Raw genomic sequence first — 24936 nt, forward strand, 5'->3', positions numbered from 1 at the left:
TTGCAATTTGTTGCCGTGCTCGCTAATTATGTAAAACATTAAATTTGCACTCGATGCAAATGGATAATTTCGAGAGACCCGCACATACGTTTTCTCCGCATTTTCAAACTGTGAGTTATTATAATTCTCTTGAAAATTTTCGTATAAGAGCTTACTTATACTACTTACTAAATATAAAAATAGAATAATGTATAACCACCACTGAAATTGCAAATAATACCTATATTATTTGTACAAACAGTTAGTATCAAGGCACATTGCGGTGAGTAGAAACCAAGCGCAGCAACGCGTATTTTTTCAAAATGTTAAAAAATTAAAAACTTTTACCCATAGGAAATGAGCTATTTACAAAAAAGCGCAAAATACCGATTTTTGTGACCTTTGACCTTGAAATTTAATAGTCGCGTACACCTTACCATATGTAGGAGACAACTTTTAGGGTGTCAATATACAAGTATTTAAAGACTTACAGCTGGGTATCTCGAATTCCGAGGTGAACTTACTATAATGACTGGACTATTAATAAACGCGCGCGTTTTATCACTTTTTACTTTTTTTACATAAATGTTCTTTAATTGACTATTTATGAAAATCCATATCAATCAATTGTGATTAAGTAACGTTGTCCCTAGTCGGTAATTGGATTGGTCGACGTAAGCCTGACTAAAGTTTCGAACTTTGTATTCTTAAAAAGGATACGCCGCCGCGGCGCCGCTACACTTTAGCGCTGCTGCAATGTGCCTAGAGCCTTATAAATAAATCAATATGGATTGATTCTTTTCGTCCGTATTTTAATAATAGCTTAAGTACCTATACCGACAAAAGTAAATATGTTTTGAGGAGGTAAATATTTAACTCTGAAGGGTTCCCTTAGCCTGAATTATGGCGAAGGTTTTACGGCGGTCGAATTATTTAGAGCAACAACCGAACACCGGCAAAATTAACAGGATAATCTATTTGAATGATTTATTATTATTTTGGTTCGTGCTTACTTCATACTTAAACGGGGTTGAAATATTATTTATCACACTTACAAGTAGAATCCGTCCACGTTATGAATTTTGTTACAAACTAGCTTATGCTCGCGACAATGTCCATGTGGACTACACTAATTTCAAACCCCTATTTCACCACCTTAGGGGTTAAATTTTTAAAAATCCTTTCTTAACGGATGCCTACGTCGTAATAGCTATCTGCCTGCCAAATTTCAAGCCGATCCGTCCAGTAGTTTGAGCTGTGCGTTGATAGACCAGACAGTCAGTCTGTCAGTCACATTTTCCTTTTACATATTTAGATTACATAGCTAAATAAATGCATAGAACTATCTTAATATATAAATAAGTAGATACACATTCGTACATAATAATATGTAAGTACTTAAAAACATACTTAGAGAGTACTTAAAATCGTAGATATCTAATACAATTATTATTTTCGTTGCTTAAATAAAGCTAAAGCTGGGTGTTCACACTGATGCATGTTCAAAGACCAACTTTAAAAGTAACGCTTAACTTTGGGTCAACTCAGTAAAATGAACTTAAAACAACTAAAACATTACTAAACTTACGTCCATGAAAACGTGTCAAATATGTATACACTTTAGATTAAGGAAGGTGAACATAGTGACTTAGCGTATGAATTATTGTCTGTAGTTTCTACTATCAATTAAATTTCAGGTGATCAAAAATCTGAAACATTTAAAAGTTACTGTCGAGAAAATTGACTCCAAATACGATAGCGCGTGCATAAAGTAGTTTTTAGTGAAAGTGCTGCCAAATATGTATGCACTTTAGATTAAGGAAGGTGCACATAGTGACTTAGTGTATGAATTATTATCTGTCGGTTCCACTACCAAGTAAATTTCAGGTGATCAAAAATCTGAAACATTTAAAAGTTATTGTGGAGAAAATTGACTCCAAATATGATAGTGTGTGCATAAAGTAGTTTTTAATGAAAGTGCCGCAATGTTCAGCAGTGGAGACACGCCTCTTATGACTCCGGATGGCTACAGCAGCATTTCACAAGGTAGGTGTGTAGACTGTAGGTACATACTCAATTAATTAAAGTACAAAAACCAATTTCGTAAGATTAAAGTTATTATAAACTAGCTTATGCTCGTGATTTCGTCCGCGTGGACTAAACAAATTTCAAAACCCTATTTCACCCCCTTAGGAGTTGAATTTTCAAAAATCCTTTCTTAGCGGATGCCTACGTCATAATAGCTATCTGCATGCCAAATTTCAGCCCGATCCGTCCAGTAGTTTGAGCTGTGCGTTGATAGATCAGTCAGTCAGTCAGTCAGTCATTCAGTCAGTCAGTCAGTCAGTCAGTCAGTCACCTTTTCCTTTTATATATATTTAGATATAGAAGAAAGTGGCTTTACTCACGTAGGTATTTAGTCGAGCGTCGCGCCTCTTCTGTTTACAGATTAGTACTGTAAAGTTGTAAACAGATGAGGGATTTTTTTGGTCAAATGAAACACTGTACCTACGATGTTAACCCGACTAGTTTTGAACCCATCGGGGTCCTCTTTCACAGGGGTTCAGTTAGCAAACGTGTGGTAGTCGGGCTAACGTCGACTAAATACGTGAGTAAAGCCGGTTCTTCTACATTTACAATGGAAATCACTCACGATAGTTTAAACGCTGCTAAAATAGATTAAAGTTTTCCATTACTACTACAGTTGACGGTTACGGAGATGTTAATGATAATAACCGATACAGACGGCATGAACCGCTCTCGGAGACCCGGAGGTAAAGTCGGTAAATGACCAATATTAGCTCCAAGCCAATATTAATATGAGGTCAACTTTGCCTAACCGTAGCGTTATAATTAAAATATAATTTAATACAACGCTTAAGTACTTACTTAAAAGCTTTTGACAACACTCTTTTTTCTCACTTTTTTTTTATTTGTTAGATCTTCGCAAGTACTCTATTATGTTCGTTTAGTTAGGTCATACGATACCTAAGTATTCGTTCGCGGATCGTTAATCAAGTTGATTTGAAACTTTGTACAGTTGTTTTTGACACTTGCATGATACTGGTGGGTGGCTCACTAGTAGCATTGAAATGTGCAATGTATCCCGGGCTTCAATATCTATCAATAATTTAATCAATCAATAAAAGGAAAAAATGTCATAAGAAGAGAAATAAATTTTGGGAAATTCCACCCGAGGAAAGCGAGGGGACTCATTCATATAGCTCTATATCTAAACTAACTAACTTGTCCGTGACACCACAAGTCGTAACTGTAGTAATTGTAGTAATTGTAGGTAAAAAGTTTTTTCAGGGTTTTCATTTGATACTTGACTAATTATTTGGGAATTTGAAGGAGTTATAATATGTGCATTAATTGAGAAGTTACAAAACTCTAACAGACGGACGGACCGACGGAGGGACCGATTGACGGACGGACAAATGCAAATTCACCCAAGTATACCTCGCTTCACTCGGTCAATTAATTCAGGAGGGTAAGCCTACCTACCTACTAAGCGAAAAAGCTTGTAGTTACTAGGAGTAGGAAGCTACGAAAATTCCGTAAATGAGTGAAATGTGAAACTACTTACCTATCAGATTTTTTCAGAGATTCAGCATCATCATCATCATGTTGAACCTAACACTGGTTCACTACTGAGTACGGGTCTCCTCTCAAAATTAGAAGGTTTCCTCACGATGGTTTCCTTCACTTTTAAAGGAAGTGATATATTTTTATCATTTAAAATCGCCCATAACTTCAAAAAGATAGAAGTGCATGCCCAGGATCGAAACCCGAACCCTCGAATAGGAAGCAGACATCTTTAGCCAGTCTATCACCGCTCTACCACCCGTTAAAGCGTTGCAAATTAGTATATTTTCTACCTATATTTTATCTGCCGCACAACTAGGCCAAACATCAATTATTGAACTTTAAAGTTACGACTTCGCAAATACTCGTAGTTGTTTTAATTCCAGGGCTACATTTCCCTCCCTTAGAGCCTCCTACCAGAACAACTAGATCGCCGTCCGACAACCGGATTATTAAGCACTCTCGAAACTCTTTTTGCAACATCCAATATCCATCTCATAGGGAATAATTGATAGTACCTGCTTCGTTCTTCAAAAAGGGATCTAGCATTCATTCTATTACCACGGGGATTAGTAATATAGGATTTTACCTACTATAAATGCGCCTCTGATCCTGAAAGCTTCGCCAAAATTTTAGGAACCTAATTGTTGTAACAAACATTACTAAAATCAATTAATTGTAAAAATATCACACAAAACTAAAGTATAAGTAGGTACCAACGCTACGTACCTACCGAGTTTAAGCTATAATCTTTTTGATGGACAAGAATCCAAATAATAAATACTTATCTGGAAGTTTTAAAATTACAGAAAGGAAAATGAAGCTATCTTTTTTCATTAATCTGAAGGACAATACTGTTACGCGAAGAGCTCGCTAAAAGAATAATTAATGCTGAAAACGTCCGCACAGTGTGGAGTGAGATTAATTCGTACATCCATTACGCAGTTGCTTTATTTAGTACCACTTTCATTCATATTTTTATTATGTTTTTTTGTTGAAATATTGTGTTCAGCTGATTTTGGACGATATTTTTCAAGTAACGTGATTTATTTTTTACAGTGAATTATTATTGTTGTTGCTTCGCTTTTACAACGGTTGAAGCAACTGTTCAAATGAAAGCATCTTCCATCAGGTCTACAATTGCAAGTACATAGTTTAACAGCTACAGTGTTAGTTTGTAACTATCGCAGTCTCAATGTTAACACTTTCTCAGTATTGGCTAAACATGCTAATGCATAGTTGCAATAACAATAATTTCACCGCGATTAATAGCCTCATCTGGTGACAGAAGGGCTGGCTCATTTTTACGCAACGGATCAGCCTGGCTGTCCAGCGCGGAAATACAGCCAGTATTCTTGGCACTATTCCACGCGGGCATGATTTGTATAGTAGTTAGATAAGGCTAACTTTTAGTTTTATAGTAATAATTTTCAATTATTTCAATAATGAATTCAATTTTCAAAATTGTGATTGCAGCAATCACAATCTTGCTAAGGAGGTAATCGAACTTATTTTCTCTTATCTGAAAGTTTTACAAGGTTTTATAGGTGACCTTATATGCCAGGCCCATCGTTAAACAGTATTTTTTGACCATACCTAAATAGCTTACCACTAAAAATCAATATTTACAAAAAATATACACCATCCAAGTCTTCATTAATGGGCATATCATTCATTCATTATTGCCCAATACAGTGACACTTTTGCTTCGCTGAATGGCCTAGCGCCATTACACTAAATGAAAATACTATCTATCTACATCAAGAAGATACACTACATTTTACAAGGAAAAACTGAGTGACTGAAATATCAACTTAAAGCCCTAACCGGTGGGTCTAGAAAACATAATTTTGCATTTAGTTTTTCTTCTTAGTAAAAAACCTTCCATTAAAAAAATTCACCCAACAAAGCCGGGTCAGACTTAGTAACCAATATAATTATCAGATCCATACATTATTGTCACAGTGTTAATTACTCCGGCCACAGCAGTCGCCGTTTGATTGATCATCATTGCAATAATTGTGGACTGATAAACCTTGATTAATGATTATTTGACAATGACGGCTGGCACCATCTTTTATTTGAAACTAGCTGCCCCGGCGAACTTCGTACCGCCGAACAGTCGATTCTTCTTCAGGTTTTTTAAATAAAATCTCTCCTTAAGAACCATCCTCGTACTTCAAGGAATATTATGAAAAAAGAATAAGCGAAATCGGTTCAGCTGTTCTCGAGATTTGCGATCAACAACACATTTAGTGATTCATCATTATATTATTATAGATATAGATTGTACCTAATCTATACACTATCCACCAAACGGAAAGAGGTTATAGTATAGCGCTCTCCCTGTTACGTAATCCCATACAAATGATAGAGCCAAAAGCCACAGTGCGGCGCTAACCATTTTGAGTCACTAACCAAACAGAAACGAAACTATGTTTTCTAATTAAATTTCTAATGGTTTTTTAAAACATTTTTGAATTGAACTTCGAATGTTTTTAAAAACATGTTTGTGATTGGTTGGTGTCTCAAAATGGTTAACGCTCACTAAGATTAGATTTTCGACTATTATTGATAAAAATTTTGACTCTATAATTTGTATGGGATACTTAACAGAGACAGCGCTCTAGGTAACCTCTTTAATTAACCAGAATCGTTAATGATTGTATTGGTTAAATTTTCCGAGATAAAACGCCTATGTCACTCTCTGCGTTTTTAATTATGATATCCATGCAAAAAAAACACATTGCTCCGCTGTGGCGTGATTGAAGGAAAACCAACAAACATACTTTCCATCTGGGTATTTATAAAATTATTGTCGGTAAGCTAGAACCCATTTTTTTTAAAGAATATTATTAGCCCTGTTAAATGACTAATAATCCCCTTTCCTCTCCAACTAAGCGTCAAGCTTGTGTTAGGAGTAGGTACGTCAATTAAATAGTACAACGGGCGGGGTTTGAACCGTCGACCTTTTCGGTTTTCAGTCCACTCCTTTGCCAGTTGAGCTATTGAGGCCCTAATTATTATGTTCATAATCAAGGACGTATTATGACGTCAATCCTATTACGTCCCTATTTCAAAGTCAGCGTAAATATTTAACAATTTGGAGTGTAGCTCCAAGGCACAAGGGCAGTTCAGGGTAAAATAAGTGAAGGGCGGCCCGTCATCAAGAATATTGAGCGCCATTGACAAAGTCTAGTGCCGAGGCCGATGTCTATTACGTATTACATTTTAATGATGTTTTGTCCTATCTCTATTTATAGATTTCGAGATTAAGTCCCACTTTTAATGATGTCTCAATTTGGCAGCTTATCATTTCCCCAATCTTGCTAGAATGATTGATTAATGCTGGGATAGATAATTATTTATTAGGATTGTATTCAAAAAGCGGTGATAGCCTGGTTAAGGGTCCAGAGGTTCGATCCCCGGCACGCACTTTTCTGAATTTTTCGGAATTAGGTATGCGTTTTAACCAATATATCACTTGCCTTTACGGTGAAGGAAAACATCGGAAGGAAACCTGCATGCCTAAGATTTCTCCATAATAGCTATTCTTAAAAGTGGGAGAAGTCTGCCTTCTGAGAGGAGACCTGTGCTGAGTAGTGAGCTGGCCATGGGTTGCTGAATTTTCTTTGTAAAGCTTTACAAAGTATAGTCCGCGACAGGTTGAGATGGCAATCGGGGTGTGAGGTGGGGGGACGCCCCTTACACCCGCACGTCACCCGCGCTCGCCGCACCGGGTAAACGCAGGGGCTATAGGGTGTGCGGGGTGTTCGCTCCCCGATTCCTATTTCAACCTGTCGCATACTATAGGTACTATTTTTCTGTAAGCAAGGCTAAACTTCAAGCCCAATCAATACATTATCTATCAAGGGCACCACAATATTATCACTTATAATACCACAAGAGCTTCAAAATTATCGGGTATTTCCCGATAGGTTCGTTGTAAACAAATGAAGGAGTCAAGTTTTGACGACTTTATTTGTTTGCAGGGAACCTTGAGGGAAATGCCAGATAATTTTGAAGCTCGTGTGGTATTCGGGGGATTATTTTTCCGTCCCAAATGTCGGCCAAAATCTCCAATTTTCACAATTGAATTCAACCTGTCAGTTTGACGTGTGGTTAATTTGACTGGATCATGTTTTGTTTTTTATATATAGCAACTACCAGAGAAAATTTTCAAAAAATTATCAGTATAATACCATGTAGGTTGTACCACGTGACGTCGAATGGTGCAATTCTATTGGTCGACATTTGGGTCGGAAAAATAATCAAAGTAAATGTAATATCAACACGCCAATGTCAAATGAGATTTTCAAGGTCCTGAAGTATTTTTCAATATAAAACAACCATACAACATACAACCAACCCTGGTCATGGGCCGCCAATTTTAAAGCATGGTCGAAGGTGTCAAAAGGTGTGTAAATCCCGCGCCAATATTATATTATGTAATTTGTGTTGGTACGTGTGTCACGCACACAAGCTTACGATTTTTGTCTCGACTTTTTAAAATAGGTACAATTGGGTACTTGCCTGTGTCAAAATAAATTATTTCTCAGTAGAGGTTCTTCCAAAATATGTAAAATCCATGCCCTTTGTTGGTTTTAAGTAAAATAATCATTTTAAATTATCGATTAAACTAAAAAAAGCACGTCTAATGATTGTGACGTCACATTTCAATATTTCATAGTAGCTCGCATACTAAGTGCGCGTTTTGACGTTTGATAAAAAGTTACTGATTTGACTAGTGGTTAAATACCGAATTTTATTGTAGGTACATGAGCTTTGCCTATAAGGAGTTTTATGATATTATATTTGCATAATACTTACAACATACCTAATGACTATTAAGTTATACAACATAACTATAGTACAGCACTATTTTTCTATTTTTCCAGTAGTGACCAATACTGTAATCTAGGTCAGCAATTAATTTCGAGTGAAGGCCGGGTTAAACAGTTTTCATCGCGATTCCAAAAAAACAGCGGAAAATGGCTATTCTCGCCCTGAGCTAGTTATTTAATAGTTTATTCTAGAAGAACCAACGCTTAGAATTTCTTCTAAATAGGTATCGATAACCCTCAAGTACCTAATATTGATTTGATTGTAAAATCGATAGATTGAATATGCTTGACAAATTTTAAAATTGAATAAATGTACGTCCATTTAGATAGAAAGGTCCAATTTTGTACCCTTCGCGGTCCAGACTCGGGTTCAATCCGCCATTTTCCAATCCCTACGCTATACCCTCATTTATTATACAACTTAGCTGTTTTATAAGTATCTACTGTATATCTAGGTATTATAGAAAAGAGCCGTGATAGTCTCATTGCTTAAATACCTGCTTGAATGATCAAGATGTAGCCGTATAGATATATCTTTCCTTTATCCTCATTAGATTTTTTTTAAATTCAGATAAAAGTTAGCCCATGATTGTAATGGCAGTAAATGTAAATGGGTATGGCAGTTTTTATTAAACCCTTTGGTTTTTACACGGCATCGTACCGGAATGCTAAATCGCTTGCCGGCACGGCTTTGCCGGTAGGGTGGTAACTAGCCACGGCCGAAGTCTCCCACCAGACTATATTCGTAGCTCCGTCAAATTTGTATACCTTGTGCACAAGGAAGGCACCTGTCCGAGTGGAATGAAGACGTATAGTTGAGCGTACCACAGCACTGGAATGACCACCACGAACTCTTTGTCAAGAGCGTAACGACAAGAGAAGAATGCAAAAGCTTCTATAGTTTGCTGTTGAGTCATTCTTTCAGATACTTATTCTGCTTTTTCATCAGAGAATCTATGTTATACGTTATGTGTGTGATATTCACCAATCATATTTACTGCTTCCACATAGCCTAGCATTGGTGGAAACAGGTTCAATAAGCTATGTTTTTATATGTATGGATGAATGCTATGTATGACAACTACGGATGCGCGGTGTAGCCCCATGGTCTCCTTGCCGTCGCGAGGTCTACGGTATGGAGAGCAATGCTTAGCTCGCGCAACTACTATCTTAATAGCACATTCCGCTCCGCTACACCGCTTAACGTTAGTGGAAATGGTTATTCATAGTGACTTACAGCATAGGTGTGTAGCACATCTTTGGTGGAAAAGCCGTCTTACACTAGGTGTTTAAATACTAATACCCTGAAAGAAACCTGACCTCACACTGTAATTGAAAACACTTCCGTGAGTTCCGAGTAGTTAGGAATGTAACCGCTGCTTTCGAATTTAAATAAAGAATGAACTAAATTTTCGAACACGTAGATATTTAAATAACCCCTTTGTTTCGAATTCAAATAGAATAGCCTTGAGGGTAGCCGTGACCGTACTTAATAAGTGCTATAAACTGCTCAATGCCGAGGCATACGCGACCGAGGCAAGTTCAAGTAGAAAATCGATCCAGGTGTTCGGGCACCACCGCGCCCTCTCGGTTGTTTCCGCCAGTGCCAACAGTCACCACAATCAGTGGGCGCAATGGCTCAGTTAAATAATTCCTTACAGAATTTTTTATGTTCTTTAATAAAGTTTTGTAACAGAAATACACAGTTATTTTATTTTTATACAGATAAGAAAGCTCGAGAATGAGTTGCTATCTTTGATAGTTCTAATAAGTTTAAGTGATTATAGTGATAATAAAAAGAATACCCGGCTGTGTGTTGTGGGCTCTTACATCAATGGTCTAAGAAGAAATATATATAGCGTCATCTGTTTATTAATTGTGATAGAGAATATTTTTCTCTCAGTTTGAACGACGTGCAATTAAATGACTGATGTTCGTTTTTTCGTTTTTTAAGGCTCCGTACCTCAAAAGGAAAAACGGAACCCTTAATAGGATCACTTTTTTGTCTGTCTGTCTGTCAAGAAACCTACAGGGTACTTCCCATTGACCTAGAATCATGAAATTTGGAAGGTATAGGTAGGTCTTAGAGCAGACATTCGGGGAAAAATCTGAAAACCGTGAATTTGTGGTTACATCACACAAAAAAAATTAAATTGTGGTCATGAACAAATATTGCTATTTTCAACTTTCAAAGTAAGATTGCTATACCAAGTGAGGTATCATATGAAAGGGCTTTACTTGTATAGTCTAAAACAGATTTTTATTTATTCTTAGGCATTTAAATAGTTTTTGATTTATCGTGCAAAATGTCTATAAAATACGATTGTAGTACGGAACCCTCAGTGCGCGAGCCTGACTCGCACTCAGTTTGAACGACGTGCAATTAAATGACTGATGTTCGTTTTTTGAGGCTCCGTACCTCAAAAGGAAAAACGGAACCCTTATAGGATCTGTCTGTCTGTTTGTCTGTCAAGAAACCTACAGGGTACTTCCCGTTGACCTAGAATCATGGAATTTGGCAGGTAGGTAGGTCTTATAGCAGACATTCGGGGAAAAATCTGAAAACCGTGAATTTGTGGTTGCATCGGTAGTAAAGCGCAACGCACACCTGCAAGGTAGAGTGATAGCTATGTTGACTAGGAGGAATTTTCTGTTTTTAAGTGATTGTGGATGAAACGACCCACAAGACTGCAAGTTACTTTTGCTTATAATTTAATAGCTATTACCTGATTGAGGATTTTAAGCTCTGTTAAATTATCCAGTCAGTCCAGTGATTTCAGTCATAAAATTGATATATCATAATATTTCGTTCATTCCCATCAAATCGACTTGGTATTTGGTACACTTAGTAATTTTCAGGGATTAAAAAAGAAATCATGTAGGTCATGAAATGTACGCAGCGAAAATAATGTACATCGACCTTTAGAAAGAGGTAGCGGATTTGTAGAGCGTTGTCTCTGTCGTTGAGACCGACAAAACGTCACATAGGTATGAGTGACAGAGACAACGCTCTGCAAAGCCGAAACCTCATTCTAAAGGTCGATGTACATTATTTTCTGTCGCATATTGTACATTTATTTATGCCCTAGGTATAAAGACAAATCACCGCAACTTAAATTGTGACGCTTTGTCTTTACACACTAGCGTCAGTTTTGCGGCCGTGGGATCTCATTTCAAGTCCTTAAAGAAAAGTAGCACACAAAGACTTCACCCAATATGTAGCAAATTAAATTGTTGGGCGGAAATGTGGGTCTCCGAGCACACCCGGATAGTTAGCGAGCAAATGAAAGGTATTTTCAATCTCTCCATCGGGGGCGATCTCGAATCCAATCAGAATAACTTGCGATTCTGGTACAATTACTTAGAAACTTTTACGTTGCTAAGTTGAAATTCTTTTGACATTCCAAGTACTTTTAACATTTTTTATTTCCTTGAAAGAATATAGGACCACATTAATTTTTTTACATGTCTGTTAGTTGATGATAAAGTAATTATAAGTAATTTTTATAGTATTTTGATTATATATTTTTCCGCCGGCCTTTTTTATTCGCGTATCGTTTTCAGGGAAAACTCGAACATTTTTCAATACCTCAAAAATTATTATTAGAAGGAAACCCCTACGATTACATATTGCACTGATAGATACTTATGGGACCACTTCGTGAACTTCCTCTGTTGTATAAAAAAAATGCAAATTGGTACAGAAATCTCGGAGAGATCGGTGTACATGCATTTAAAAAAAGGGCTGAGTTGACAACCCTTTCCTTTTAAGGAAGACCTTTAAAAAGACACAATTTTTAGAAAAGATACTTATGTACGTCCGTATACCAAAACTCTTTATCTTGCCCCGTGATGTTGCAAAATTCTCGCCCTACCATGGACGCTTCCCAAATAACTTTAAAAGTAATTGATCTTTCCTTTCTTTCAGGTATGTAGATGGCTTTTGGAAGCAAGGAAATTGCCACGTCACACTGTCACTTGGTAAGATTAGACGATGAAGTTTAATGGTACGAAGGGTTTGGTAAGTAAGAACGCGAGAGTTCGTTTAGTGACTGAGGTAGTTACTTAAGGCTGGCCGCATAAATAATCAGAAGTTGTATGTCAGAAAATTTTGTCGCATTCACACAGCGAGTATAAAGAGCGTTCGTCCGATCCGGCAGAATTCTGACGGAGTAGCTGTATATTATTAGTATCTAGATGATGCCCGCGACTTCGTCCGCGTGGATTTAGGTTTTTAAAATCCCGTGGGAATTCTTTAATTTTGCGGGATAAAAAGTAGCCTATGTCCTTCCCCGGGATGTAAGCTACCTCCGTAAAAAATTTCATCAAAATCGGTTAAACCGTTGAGCCGGGAAAAGCTAGCAGACAGACAGACATACATACAGACAGACACACTTTCGCATTTATAATATTAGTATGGATAGGCAATGCCCGCAACTTTGTGCGCATGGATTTAGGTATTTTATATTCCATTGGAACTCTTTGATTTTTCGGAACACAAAGGAGGCTATTTTATTTATTTATTTTATTTATTTTATATCTAATTAGAACGGCAGTGCCACTTACACTAACTAGATGATTAATAATAAATTTAAATACGAATAAAGGTACAAGAAAAATGACATAAAATACATAACGATAAAAGATCAAAGAATTTTGAATATGTACGCTGAGAACATTGAATGACATATTCATGCAATGCTCTCAGCGTACTTCAGTAACTCCCGAACCAGTATTATAGACCCATCATTAAATGGGTCCCATTGAACATTATTGTCCAAAAGCGCGTTGAATGATGCTAATGAACGGGGTATAGGTGACATAGATCTAGCAACAGTGCGATGATGTGGGACCACGAAAAGTTTACTGTTGTATTCAGGGACATGTATGCGACACAGTTGGTCATGAAGTTCTGGAGCATTAACATCTCCTCGCAAAATTTGACACAGTTTTCAGTTGGTCGCAAATGCGTCTGACCTCCAGGGAGTTGAAACCTAAGCAAGCTAACAGAAATTTGGTTGGGTATAGGAAAGGGTAATATCCATCATGAACAGTAAACACTAATCCCAGGATACAAACTATGTCTGTACTAAATTTTGGTTAAACGGATGGGCCGTGATAAGCTGGAAGACAGACATATTTCGCATTTATTTTATAATATCAATATGGGGATTGTCTATCTGAAAAAATTCTGACGCAAGTCTCTACATTTTGTATTGACCTGCAGAGTGCACTCTGTGAGTGTCGGTCGTCAGCTTGTGAAGCTCGCCATTGATTGATGTAACATAACACTTACCACGATTCGTGGGTGAGCAGACAGTGTGTGGTGATCAAGGTGTACGTCAGATTTTAACGGATATTTTCGGATAATATGCGTCAAGCCTAAAGATTTTATGAAAATGAGGGTGGGTGTGTTTTTGGTTTTTAATCAGTTTTAGTTAGCTTCATTTTGGTAAAGTTTCAAATCTTACCACGGATTTTTCAATTACTTCTACTGAACCAAGTCTTAGGGTGTTTGTGTACTCATCCGTATTCGGGCCGTATCCGTGATTCTTAGAAGTGGCCGTTACACAAATACGTACTCATTCAATTCTTATTCTTACGGAATCCGTGATTTTACGGATAAGTGCACAAACGCCCTTATGGACCTCTTTATACGTTTTTCTTTTAATTTTTAGAATTTTCGATCTATTGAAATTTCCATGAAAATACATGACTTCGAACCCAATCTCTTAATAGGTATAATGCAAGCAAGCCGCAAAGATGATCTGTCTATTCTGAATAATTGTTACTATAGATACGAACTACGAACCAAACTCTAAACTTTCCCATTGAACTACGAGTTCCAATTTCACAATACTGATGCTCCAGGAATTAATAATTCCACATGTTCCATGAAGACGGAACTAGTAAGCTAAACTATTAAAGCTCAAAAGTTTTTTATGTACTTATAGGACTTAATCAGTACCTCAGTACCCTTATGATAAATGCGAAACTGTGTTTGTTTGTTGGTCTTTTGGTTTATTGGTTTATTGGTTTATTAGTTTGTTGGTTTGTCCTTCAATCACGTCGCAACGGTGCAACGGATTGACGTGATTTTTTGCATGGGTATAGATAAACACCTGAAGAGTGACATATTCTACTTTTTATCCCGGGAAATGAAAGAGTTCCCACGCGATTTTAAAAAATCTAATTCCACGCGGACGAAGTCGCGGGCATCAGCTAGTATTAATTATATTTTATTCACCTCCTATAATTATACAATATACATGTACTGCTAAAACTATGTGCCTACCTACCAAGAGTTCTTAAACTATATCCAAAAAGTAGACCGCGAGATGTCTAACTAACAAGCAATGTTGGCACACATCCAAATTTTCACTTAAAATGTAGGTAAAACATAGAACAAGTATCTAACTTTACCCTGTCCATTGATGAGTGTGAAAGGATATGAATAAAAATGGGACTACACAAAACAGCAATGTAAGGTTTTAGAAAAATTTATTCAGCAATATGGGAACATAGTGAATGTCTAGCATCAACTAACAAGGCATCTTGATATTTAAGAAATTAAGCATTATAAAAGTGTGGTAAGATTGCATCAGTATATAGGTAACTAGATGATGCCCGCGACTTCGTCCGACAGCAGACTAGCGACTAGCAGACAGACAGACAGTGGGCAGACACACTTTCGAATTTATAATTAGGATGGATGTAAAGAAATATCTTATGTAGACAATAAAATTAAAATTGCAGTGTCCCATTATAAAATATAAGTTTGATTAAAAAGTTAAATAACCCAAATAACAATTAAAATCCAGACAATAAAATCAATCCTTGTGGAGTATTCTATATATACCTAACACTTAATAACTCTAGTCACAAAATATTGGATCTAAGTACTTCGTATATCTACTTATATCTACAAAGAAAACTGAACTATGTTGGATGGGAGCTACTGTTAAATTACTAACGTCTAATCAAAAAGAATTATGCTCTCGATAGGATAGGTAGATATTTTTAGTAATAACAAACCCATATTCCAGTAAGTTCTTATCGAAACTCATATCGATTATTCATAGTCAGCTATCTACGTAATCAAGTACTTACGTTATTAATCAATAGGTACTTACATCATTATTAATTATAGATTTTGCTTCCATTTCTTCCCTTCCACATTAATTAATACTCGTATATCTAATATTAATTATATTCGATTGTTCAGATAATAAATAAGGATTTTCTTTTGCATGGCTTTGTTGATTTTCAAGCAGTTATTATTTCATAAAAATTACAAAAATAATCATTTTGACGGACTGTTTAAAAAAAATGACTTACCATCGCGTCGTACAAGGAATAACATTTTGCATTTTTTTTTGTGCTGTACCTAACCACAATTAATGCAGGATTTTCGGATTGTTCCCTTTACTTGTGCTATAAATGTGGCATTGCTACCTGCCAAAATTTTTAATTCTAGGTCAACCGGAAGTACTCTACAGATTTTGATTCCTTTGACGGGTCTTGACAGACAGACAGACAACGAAGTGACCCAACAAGGGTTCCTTTATTTCTCTACAGATACGGATCCCTAAAAACAAAAGGTATAATATAAGGAAACGAAGTCAGTGTTGCAATAATTTATTATTTTATTAACCAACTTCTAGTCATAACATTGGGAAACAGGGTTATGCAGCATTACTTACAATCCAGTTAGTAAAATTGGAAACGCGAGTGTTGACGCCAGGATATCGGGCAAGTCCACACTGGTGACCCCACGAAGCTACTCCGACGATGACGTTATTGTGAATGAGGGGACCCCCAGCGTCATCTTGACATTGATCACGACCCCCTACGTCTATCCATCCAGAACAAAGCATGTTGTTGGTTACTGTGCGTCCCAATTCAGCGTAGCGACTACGGCAGATATTTTGGTTTATAGACCAGATTTGGACGCGACGAAGCTGTTCAGATTTTGGGCCACCATACTGAAACAAAATACAAGACATTATACTATCTATCTATTTTAAACTGATGTCACTTAGTCGGCGTGATTAATATTTATACCCATGCCAAATTACAGATTTCTAGCACTAATAGTCTCTGAGATTAACCGAGGACGGACGGACGGACGCACAGACGGACGGACATGGCGAAACTATAAGGGTTCCTTGCTTACTACGGAACCCTAAAAACAATGCACAGCAAAAACTGTACAATTAGATTGGTACCTGGTACAACCATAGACTTATTATAATAATCATATCACTGGGTACAACCATGGTACAATAGTAATTAATCGTTTATTGAAACAGTTGATTTAACAAAGTCAGTGGCTGATAACAACTTCAGTCTACGAATTTTTTATCGGTTTTGTAATATTTTAATGCCTGAAGATATAAGCTTAACCTACTTATATAAAAAATTGTTATCATGTAAAAAAATACTTGGCTATAATAAGTTCTTTGAGGAAATTATGATATCTTCTAAATATATAAAAGGAAAAAGTGACTTACTGACTGATCTATTGACGCTCAGCTGAACCTACTGGACACACCGGGCAGAAATTTGGTAAGCTACTATGACGTAGAAATCTTCTAAGTTTTTTTTTACAAAATTGAACTCCAAAGGGGGTAAAATAGGGGTTTGAAATTAGTGTAGTCCAAGCGGTAGGTATAAGCTAGGCTATCTAAATATATAAAAGGATTGACTGACTGACTGATCTATCAACGCACAGCTGAAACTACTCGACGGATCGGGCTGAAATTTGGCATGCAGATAGCTATTATGATGTAGGCATCCGCTAAGAAAGGTTTTTGAAAATTCAACCCCTAAGGGGGTGAAATAGGGGTTTGAAATTTGTGTAGTCCACGCGGACGAAGTCGCGGGCATAAGCTAGTTATTATAAAATTGTAAGGGTAGCTTTGTGTAAGACCGTCCCAGTAGTTGTACCCGTGGTCAAATACTGGAGCGCGCTTCCCTAAAAATTGCCTGTGCGCTCTTGCCTTGAAGATATTCAACTTATAAGTTCCACCACAGAATATATAATAGTACTGGTTCCACGCCGAATTTCGTATCATAAACGTAGAGCAAAAATGTTTCGCACGAGTTGATTTGATATCTACCACATGTGATATAACGGTGAAGGCGGATCAAGGTTGTGAAATTATTTACTAAGATACTCACATAAGTTGCTCCCCATCCAACAGCCCACACTGGCTGGTTATCAGCCAGTTTATAATTAGCTCCAGCAATGGAACCAACGGCTACGAATCCAACTAAAGCGATGTTTGAGACAGGCTTCAGAATAGCAATATCACTGTCGTAGGTTCGGGAATTGTAATTAGGGTGGATAATGATTTGACTGATAGAGTAAACGGTGCCTCTGCTGTTGGCCCAAGAGGATCCCGTGCGAATCCGCCATCTACTTGGTTGCTCACCTCTGTAAATACATTTATTTTTGCAAATTAGTTGATGACCAAATTATTCTATTATTAGATACAATTGACAATCTACCGTGTAATTATAATCATCATCATCATCAACCAATAGACGTCCACTGCTGGACATAGGCCTCTTGTAGGGACTTCCACAGTCCACACGCCACGGTCTTGAGCCGCCTGGATCCACTCCCTGCTCCCTGCGACTCGTCTGATGTCGTCCGTCTACCTAGTGGGGGGTCTTCCAACGCTGCGTCTTCCGGTGCGAGGTCGCCATTCCAGCACCTTGGGACCCCAACGTCTATCGGTTGTACGAACTATGTGCCCTGCCCATTGCCACTTCAGCTACGCAACCCGTTGAGCTATGTCGGTTACTCTAGTTCTCGTACGGATCTCCTCATTTAATTATAATATCACTAATGAAATTGTAATATCACGGCTTTGACAATATACCTGCGACATAAATATATAGATACAGATGGACAATCAAACTTACGCAAAGCAATGAGCTGCTGAAAGTATGGCTTTATTAGTAAGAATTGAACCGGCACATGACTGAACATAGTTGACGAAGTCCGACGAATGCAGCAGTGACGTCATAAAAGGGTAAGAATCTATGGTAGTGATTACACCGCCCATTATCCTCATAACTGGCGGTGATGCGGCTGGAAATAAATACAAAGTAAAAATATGCTAAAAACTTTTCTTTATTCAATTTGATGACCTTCCTGATGTGGCGCTATGGTCTTTTAACTGGGAGGCCCTGCGGGGCGATTGTCTAAAACCTGCATCAATCATTATTACAATCTCAATTGTTCTGATTGGCTGAATTTGTGCGATTCTTGTTGCAACAATGAGCAACAATGCATTGTGGCCAATAGTGAGCGAGCATTAACCAATCAGAGATGATTGCGATCGTGACATTATAGCTGTCAAACAACCGCGGTAGGGCCACAGAATTCGATTCTAGCATGGGCTATTCGAGAATTTCATCATCATCATCAACCCGTTGGGTTAGTGCTAATACCGAGAACAGGCCTCCTCTCAGAATGAGAAAGGGTTTTTGTATGGTTTATAAATTGTCTTTTGGGTGCTTTCGGTTTTAGCTTTTTACCCGAAACATAATGACGATATGGATTTGTTTGAATGATGAATTAGTCAGGTATATTTTAAATCTTTCTTTGAATAGGTAAAAGAAAATGAGAACGTTTTAGGAAGATTTAAAATGGGTAGATAAAAAATTATATAGTCCACCACGCTGGCCAAGTGCGGATTGGCAGACTTCACACACCTTTGAGAACATTATGGAGAACTCTCAGGCCATGCTCTCAGACATGCATGTTTCACAACGTTTTCCTTCACCGTTAAAGCGAATGATGTTAAATTGAAATGCTTGATATCTCTGAAAAGTTAAGAGGTGCGTGCCCGGGATTAAACCCCCGACTTCTCGAGTAGGAGGCAGACGTCTAGGCTAGGGTCAGCTAGAAATGAGATAAAATTTAAAAAAATACCTACTTACCATTTAAACTACCGGCCAGCATCAATAACGCTATTAAAGAAAACTTTTGCATTTTGAATAGTCACTAAGGCACCAAGTTATGGCAAATTAATTTATGTTTACCCACTCCAGGTAGAAACTAACTAGCTATTACAGTTTTCTAGGTGCACTTCCATTTATACTACATATCAATCTCATTTCTTAAGTGTTTACTAGATAACGGAAATAAACCGTTACGTATAGTTTTTGAGTACTTACACGGGTCTAATCATCCCCCTTTTCAAAGCACCTATCTTGTCACGAGGAGTGTCCTTCGAGCGCGCACCATACAAACGAAATTTTGCTAATTTGGTTACTAAGCGATCAAACTCGATATGAAATTTTGTAAACTTTTTGGTTTGTCAGATATCTGTAAAAATATGCAGTTTCAAAATTACAAGGGCTCAAAGATTAGCCCGTATAAGCTTTGTTTGTAAGTGACGCCCTCGAAGAACGTTTTCCTTAATTGCAAAGCGGTGCTGGGATGATTTATTTTACCAATCCTAAATCTACTGGTTTTTTTATTCATCATTGTTATTGTTGTTTGTTGTTTTTTAGGGTTCCGTACCTCAAAAGGAAAAATGGAACCCTTCTCATCACCTTAGGATCACTTTGTTGTCTGTCTGTCTGTCTGTCGGTCTGTCAAGAAACCTACAGGGTACTTCCCGTTGACCTAGAATCATGAAATTTGGCAGGTAGGTAGGTCTTATAGCAGACATTTGGGGTAAAATCTGAAAACCGTGAATTTGTGGTTACATCACACAAAAAAATTAAATTGAGGGCTAAACTGCTCAGGTTGGGTGCAGTCACCACTTTGCAAACCAATCAAGAAAATACAACCTTAGTGTATAAAGAAATAATATTCGCTTGAAAATTTTGGTAACGAGCTAGCAACGTAAGAAACAACTTTTTACTTGATAACATTAATTTGATTCTTATAAATTGTATAATCTTAAGAGTAAAAATACCTACTTGAAAATTAATCTCTAAGAACGACTAAACGATAACATTGACTTCGAGGAAATTTAATATAATATTGATAACGATAGTCCGAAGAAATTGGCAAGTAACGTAGCTTCTATACATCATTCCTTCATCATTGACTTATATATTACTTCGTATGGACAGTGCTATTGAACAAACAAAATGGCACCGACTCAGTGGTGCTTTATATCACCAATGCAACCTCAGTGACGTCTGGATTTCAAACGGGTCGTTCATTAGTATCTAAGAGGTGGCGCTGATTTATTTGGTTCCAAAACCGTGAAAAATTTTGTTCGCTTGACCATATTATCTTGTCATTTATATTGGATGTTCTTCATACATTAAGTCAGCGCGGACTGAGTACGGCAAGTAGAGTTCAGACAAGGCAAATAGAGTGGAGAGACCCATGTGGTAGAGTCGCAGCATGTCTAGGGCACGGTTAAAATACAGGTAAGAGTGCGCCACGCTGATGCCAGTTGCCACTTGAGCGCACCGTCTACTTCTGTGGCATCGCGCTGTTACAACAAGCACCGCCGCCGCCGCGGTCCGCACCGCGCGAGGAGCTGCTATAGCGCGCTTATTTTCATAACTAGCTTATGCTCGCGACTTCGTCCGCGTGGACTTCAAAATTTTTAACCCCCTATTCCACGGAAGACCAGCGCAGTGCCTGTGTTTTCGCCACAGGCGCAGCAAATGCTGCGTGGAGTCCATTTTGGTTCCACACACCACGCATCTTATCTTGAGTGATTATTTTTTAATTTTTTTTTATGTGTCCTTTCTGTGGCACCAAATAAACGCTTTTTTTTCTTTCTTTCTTTTCTTTCTATTTTACTCCCTTTAGAGTTGAATTTTCAAAAATCAATTCTTAGCGGATGCCTACGTCATAGTAGCTATATCTGCATGCCAAATTTCAGCCTGATCGGTCCAGTAGTTTGAGCTGTGCGTTGATAGATCAGTCAGTCAGTCAGTCAGTCAGTCAGTCAGTCAGTCAGTCAGTAACCTTTTCCTTTTATATATTTAGATATAACAATTAGAATTTTACAGAGATAGCATCAGAGATAACATGCATCCCGGAGACGAATACTACTTTTTATCCCGGAAGATCAAAGAGTTCCCACGGGATAAAGTTGCGTGCATCATCTAGTTTCTCAATGACTCGTTCTTCATTAGTGACTTCATTATTTGTTATGCCAACACAAACCAATTTACCTTGGAAAAACACACACACCATCATCACAATTGAAATGAAAGACTATTGAAAAATACAACGATTTATTTTATGGAACAATAACTTAATCTTACCTAGAATGTTAGTTAGGCACTAAGCATATGACACAATCCATCTAGTGAAACGTGGTACGCGTGTGTTGACGCGGGGGTACCGTGGATGGCCACACTGATACGCCCAGGAGGCAATACCCACGATGACACCATTGTGAATGACGGGTCCACCGTTGTCTCCTGTGCATGTGTCCCTACCGCCGATATCTAGCACCCCAGAGCACAACATGTTGTCCGTAACATTCCGCATACCTGCGTAGCGTTGCCTGCAGACATTCTGGTTAATGGAAGAAATCTGAACGTGACGAAGGAGATCGGAGTGTTGCCCGCCCCACTGAAAACATTTAAAACAAATTTTATAATAAAAACTAAAAAAGCTAACTAAAGGAATAATAATTATAATATATCTAATTGAAATGAAATGAATACCTATTTCAAATTTTTGTTTCATTTCATATCTAAATGCATATAATTATCTTAAAATTGATAGCAGAGAACTCTTTGCATTACCTACGTTTCGCATTTAGTACCTACCTAGCTAATATTTGGGGAAAAACTTATTATTCCACTTGGTCTGGTCTGAACCAGATCAAGCTGAGCAGACCTTTCTTTACTAAAATATTAAAAACTACTTAGATGGTGGATTTAAGGTTTTAATGATCCCATTGAAACTTTTTGATTTTCCGTGATAAAAAGTAGTCTATATCCGTTCCCAGGATGAAAACTATCTCTGCACCACGTAGATGCCCGCAACATTATATTTAACATTTTTTAAATCAATATAATCAAAAATATCCTTTCCGGATAAACAATCTATCTCTGTACCAAATTTCGTCAAAATCGGCTTTATGGATGGGCCGTGAAAAACAAATAGACAGACGAACACGCTTCCTCATATCAGTAGGGTGGTAACTAGCAACGGCCGAAGCCTCGCACCAGTGCAGACCAGAAAGGAAATTATTACATTCCGAACTCCTGCCGGGAATCGAGCTCGGAACCTCCCACTAACAAGACCACAGTGCTTACCACTGCGCCAGGGAGGTCGTCAATAAAGTGAAATAAATTAAGTAAGATTGTAAAACTCACACTGACGACTCCCCATCCAACCGCCCACAGTGGGCTATAATCGAAAAGGTTATAGTTCTCCCCAGCAATGGGTCCCAGTTGAACGTTGCCGCCAATAGCTATGATAGTTGTAGGTTGGAGGACTGCAACATCGCAGTCATGGGTAATACCATTGAAAGAGGGGTGAACAATAATTCTGTTGAACTGGTATAAGCGGCCGCCGGTACTAGATCTGTTGGAACCTACTCTCGCGCGCCACTGGTTAGCACTGTTACCACTGAAACAAATATAGCATAATTAATATTTACTTACTGTCAAATATAACCTTAGATTTCAACCAAACCGAACGCAAACTTGGTGACATAGTGGACTAAGCTAACGCGTGCCAGACCTTCGTTATTTTGTAAAAAGCTGAAAGTTTATCTGCGTTTTGTACCCAACACAGGGAGGACCGATCAGCTACTATGAAGTTTGAATCATAGTGGCTTTGGGAGATAACAGGTAAATAAAGATGTAATAAATCTTACGTCAAAGTATAAAGTCCAATTTTTTATGATATCTTCGGAATAGCATTACAAATCACGTCATGCATTACCAGATACTGGCAATACTTAAGGGTTGTAAGGCAAAGTTTAAGGGTGCCTGGCAGGGGATTGCTACGATATTAAGTGTCTGGCAATGCATGACGTGATTTCTAATGCTATTCCGAAGATAATATAATTGCTGGTTTTTTATACAATTTCCGAACAAGTGAAAGATAAATAAATTGTAATCATTAAAACTTACTCGACACAATGTGCTGCAGTCAACATAGCCCTGTTACTGATGATCGATCCAACACATGACGGGTAAAAAGTGCCTGAGCCTGTTCTGGAGTGTATAAGAGCAGCAGCGAATGGGTATTGTCGGATGTCAACAGTTGTTCCGCCTATTATCCTTGTGGATGCAGCTGAAACAAGCTCTGTATATTATTATACTTTCTTCACCCGCCAACGTTAAGGTGGATCAAAGTTTTATTTTTATCTCACTCGCCATTTTACTGTATGTGTCTACTGTCATGTCAAAAGTACGATTTTAGTCCTTAATTGAAATGGGGGTACGGTTCACCATGGGGTTCACCCCATGGTGAACCGTACTTTTGAGATGACAGTTGACACAGAGTTGAAATGGCGAATGTTCTCATTTTGTACGGACTATATAAACATCTGTTCATGATACAATACTTGTTATCTTGGACGGCTAAGTTATCAAGAGCTATTTACCAAAATGGTACAGAAACTCAAAAAGTGGCCAAGCGGCATCTAAGGTCCTTGGCAATAGGTACGGTTTCAGTTTCGTACTTTGATAGTCGAAACCTAATACTTATTATGTGTTTGTACCGAGGATACCTACCCACAAATTAGTGTAAAAAAAAATTTCATAGGTTAATAACCAAAAAAGTTACCTGTTGCAACAGCTACGCCCAAAAGTAACACCAAGAGCACACGCATTTTGTATCACTAGATTCCTTCTGTTTCACTGAACGAATATAACGAAACATTTATATTACATCCATAAGTAGGATTTAAAAGATTAGAATTAGTGATAGAGTCGATAATGAAACAAATGTTTTGTCCTGTATCTTTGCTTGCGAGTCACAATTTCTATTGAGATAATTTATTAAATCGTTTTCGTGTATACTGTTAGCTAGGTAAATGTACTTAACATGATTTCAAGTAGACTGATGAATGTTTTACCGTAGATCGTAGATTCACTGTTCCAAATTTTATCAACATCAGATTTCTATCTGCGTAGTTATATTCTTCATTGCTGTAAGTCATGACTCCTTTAATTAATTATGTAATGGCAGGAGTTTTTTGAACTCATAAATCCATAATTTTACTAATCTACATAATTGTATTATTAAGCTGTGATAGCCTAGTGGTTAGGACGTCCGCCTTCTAATCGGAGGTTGGGGGTTCGATCCCGGGCACGCACCTCTAACTTTTCGGAGTTATGTGCGTTTTAATTAATTAAATATGACTTGTTTTTACGTTGAAGGAAAACATCGTGAGGAAACCTACATGCCTGTGAGTTCTCCATAATGTACTCAAAGGTGTGTGAAGTCTACCAATCCGCACATGGCCAGCGTGGTAGACTATGGTCAAAACCCTTTTCACTCTGAGAGGAGACCCGCGCTCTGTAGTGAGCCGGTGATGGGTTGATCATGAGGATGATCACA

General features: G+C 37.7%; 3 protein-coding genes across 6 annotated transcripts in view; 1 reads left to right on the forward strand and 2 right to left on the reverse strand.

Annotated features, from left to right (window-relative positions):
* Positions 1-24936, forward strand: part of kcc (solute carrier family 12 member kcc) — a 334603-nt gene that overhangs the window by 179614 nt on the left and 130053 nt on the right. The window lies entirely within an intron of this gene.
* On the reverse strand, positions 16037-19529 carry LOC117995346 (trypsin CFT-1-like). Its single transcript, XM_034983356.2, has 4 exons — positions 19368-19529; positions 18345-18513; positions 17595-17850; positions 16037-16396 (listed from the first exon to the last, which is right to left on the reverse strand). The coding sequence occupies exons 1-4, from the start codon at positions 19417-19419 to the stop codon at positions 16097-16099; spliced, it is 777 nt and encodes a 258-aa protein (XP_034839247.1). The 5' UTR covers positions 19420-19529; the 3' UTR covers positions 16037-16096.
* Positions 21625-24268, reverse strand: LOC117995404 (trypsin, alkaline A-like). Its single transcript, XM_034983426.2, has 4 exons — positions 24160-24268; positions 23502-23664; positions 22737-22992; positions 21625-21984 (listed from the first exon to the last, which is right to left on the reverse strand). The coding sequence occupies exons 1-4, from the start codon at positions 24203-24205 to the stop codon at positions 21691-21693; spliced, it is 759 nt and encodes a 252-aa protein (XP_034839317.1). The 5' UTR covers positions 24206-24268; the 3' UTR covers positions 21625-21690.

The sequence above is a fragment of the Maniola hyperantus genome, chromosome 2, assembly GCF_902806685.2.
Source record: "Maniola hyperantus chromosome 2, iAphHyp1.2, whole genome shotgun sequence".
Lineage (NCBI taxonomy): Eukaryota > Metazoa > Arthropoda > Insecta > Lepidoptera > Nymphalidae > Maniola > Maniola hyperantus.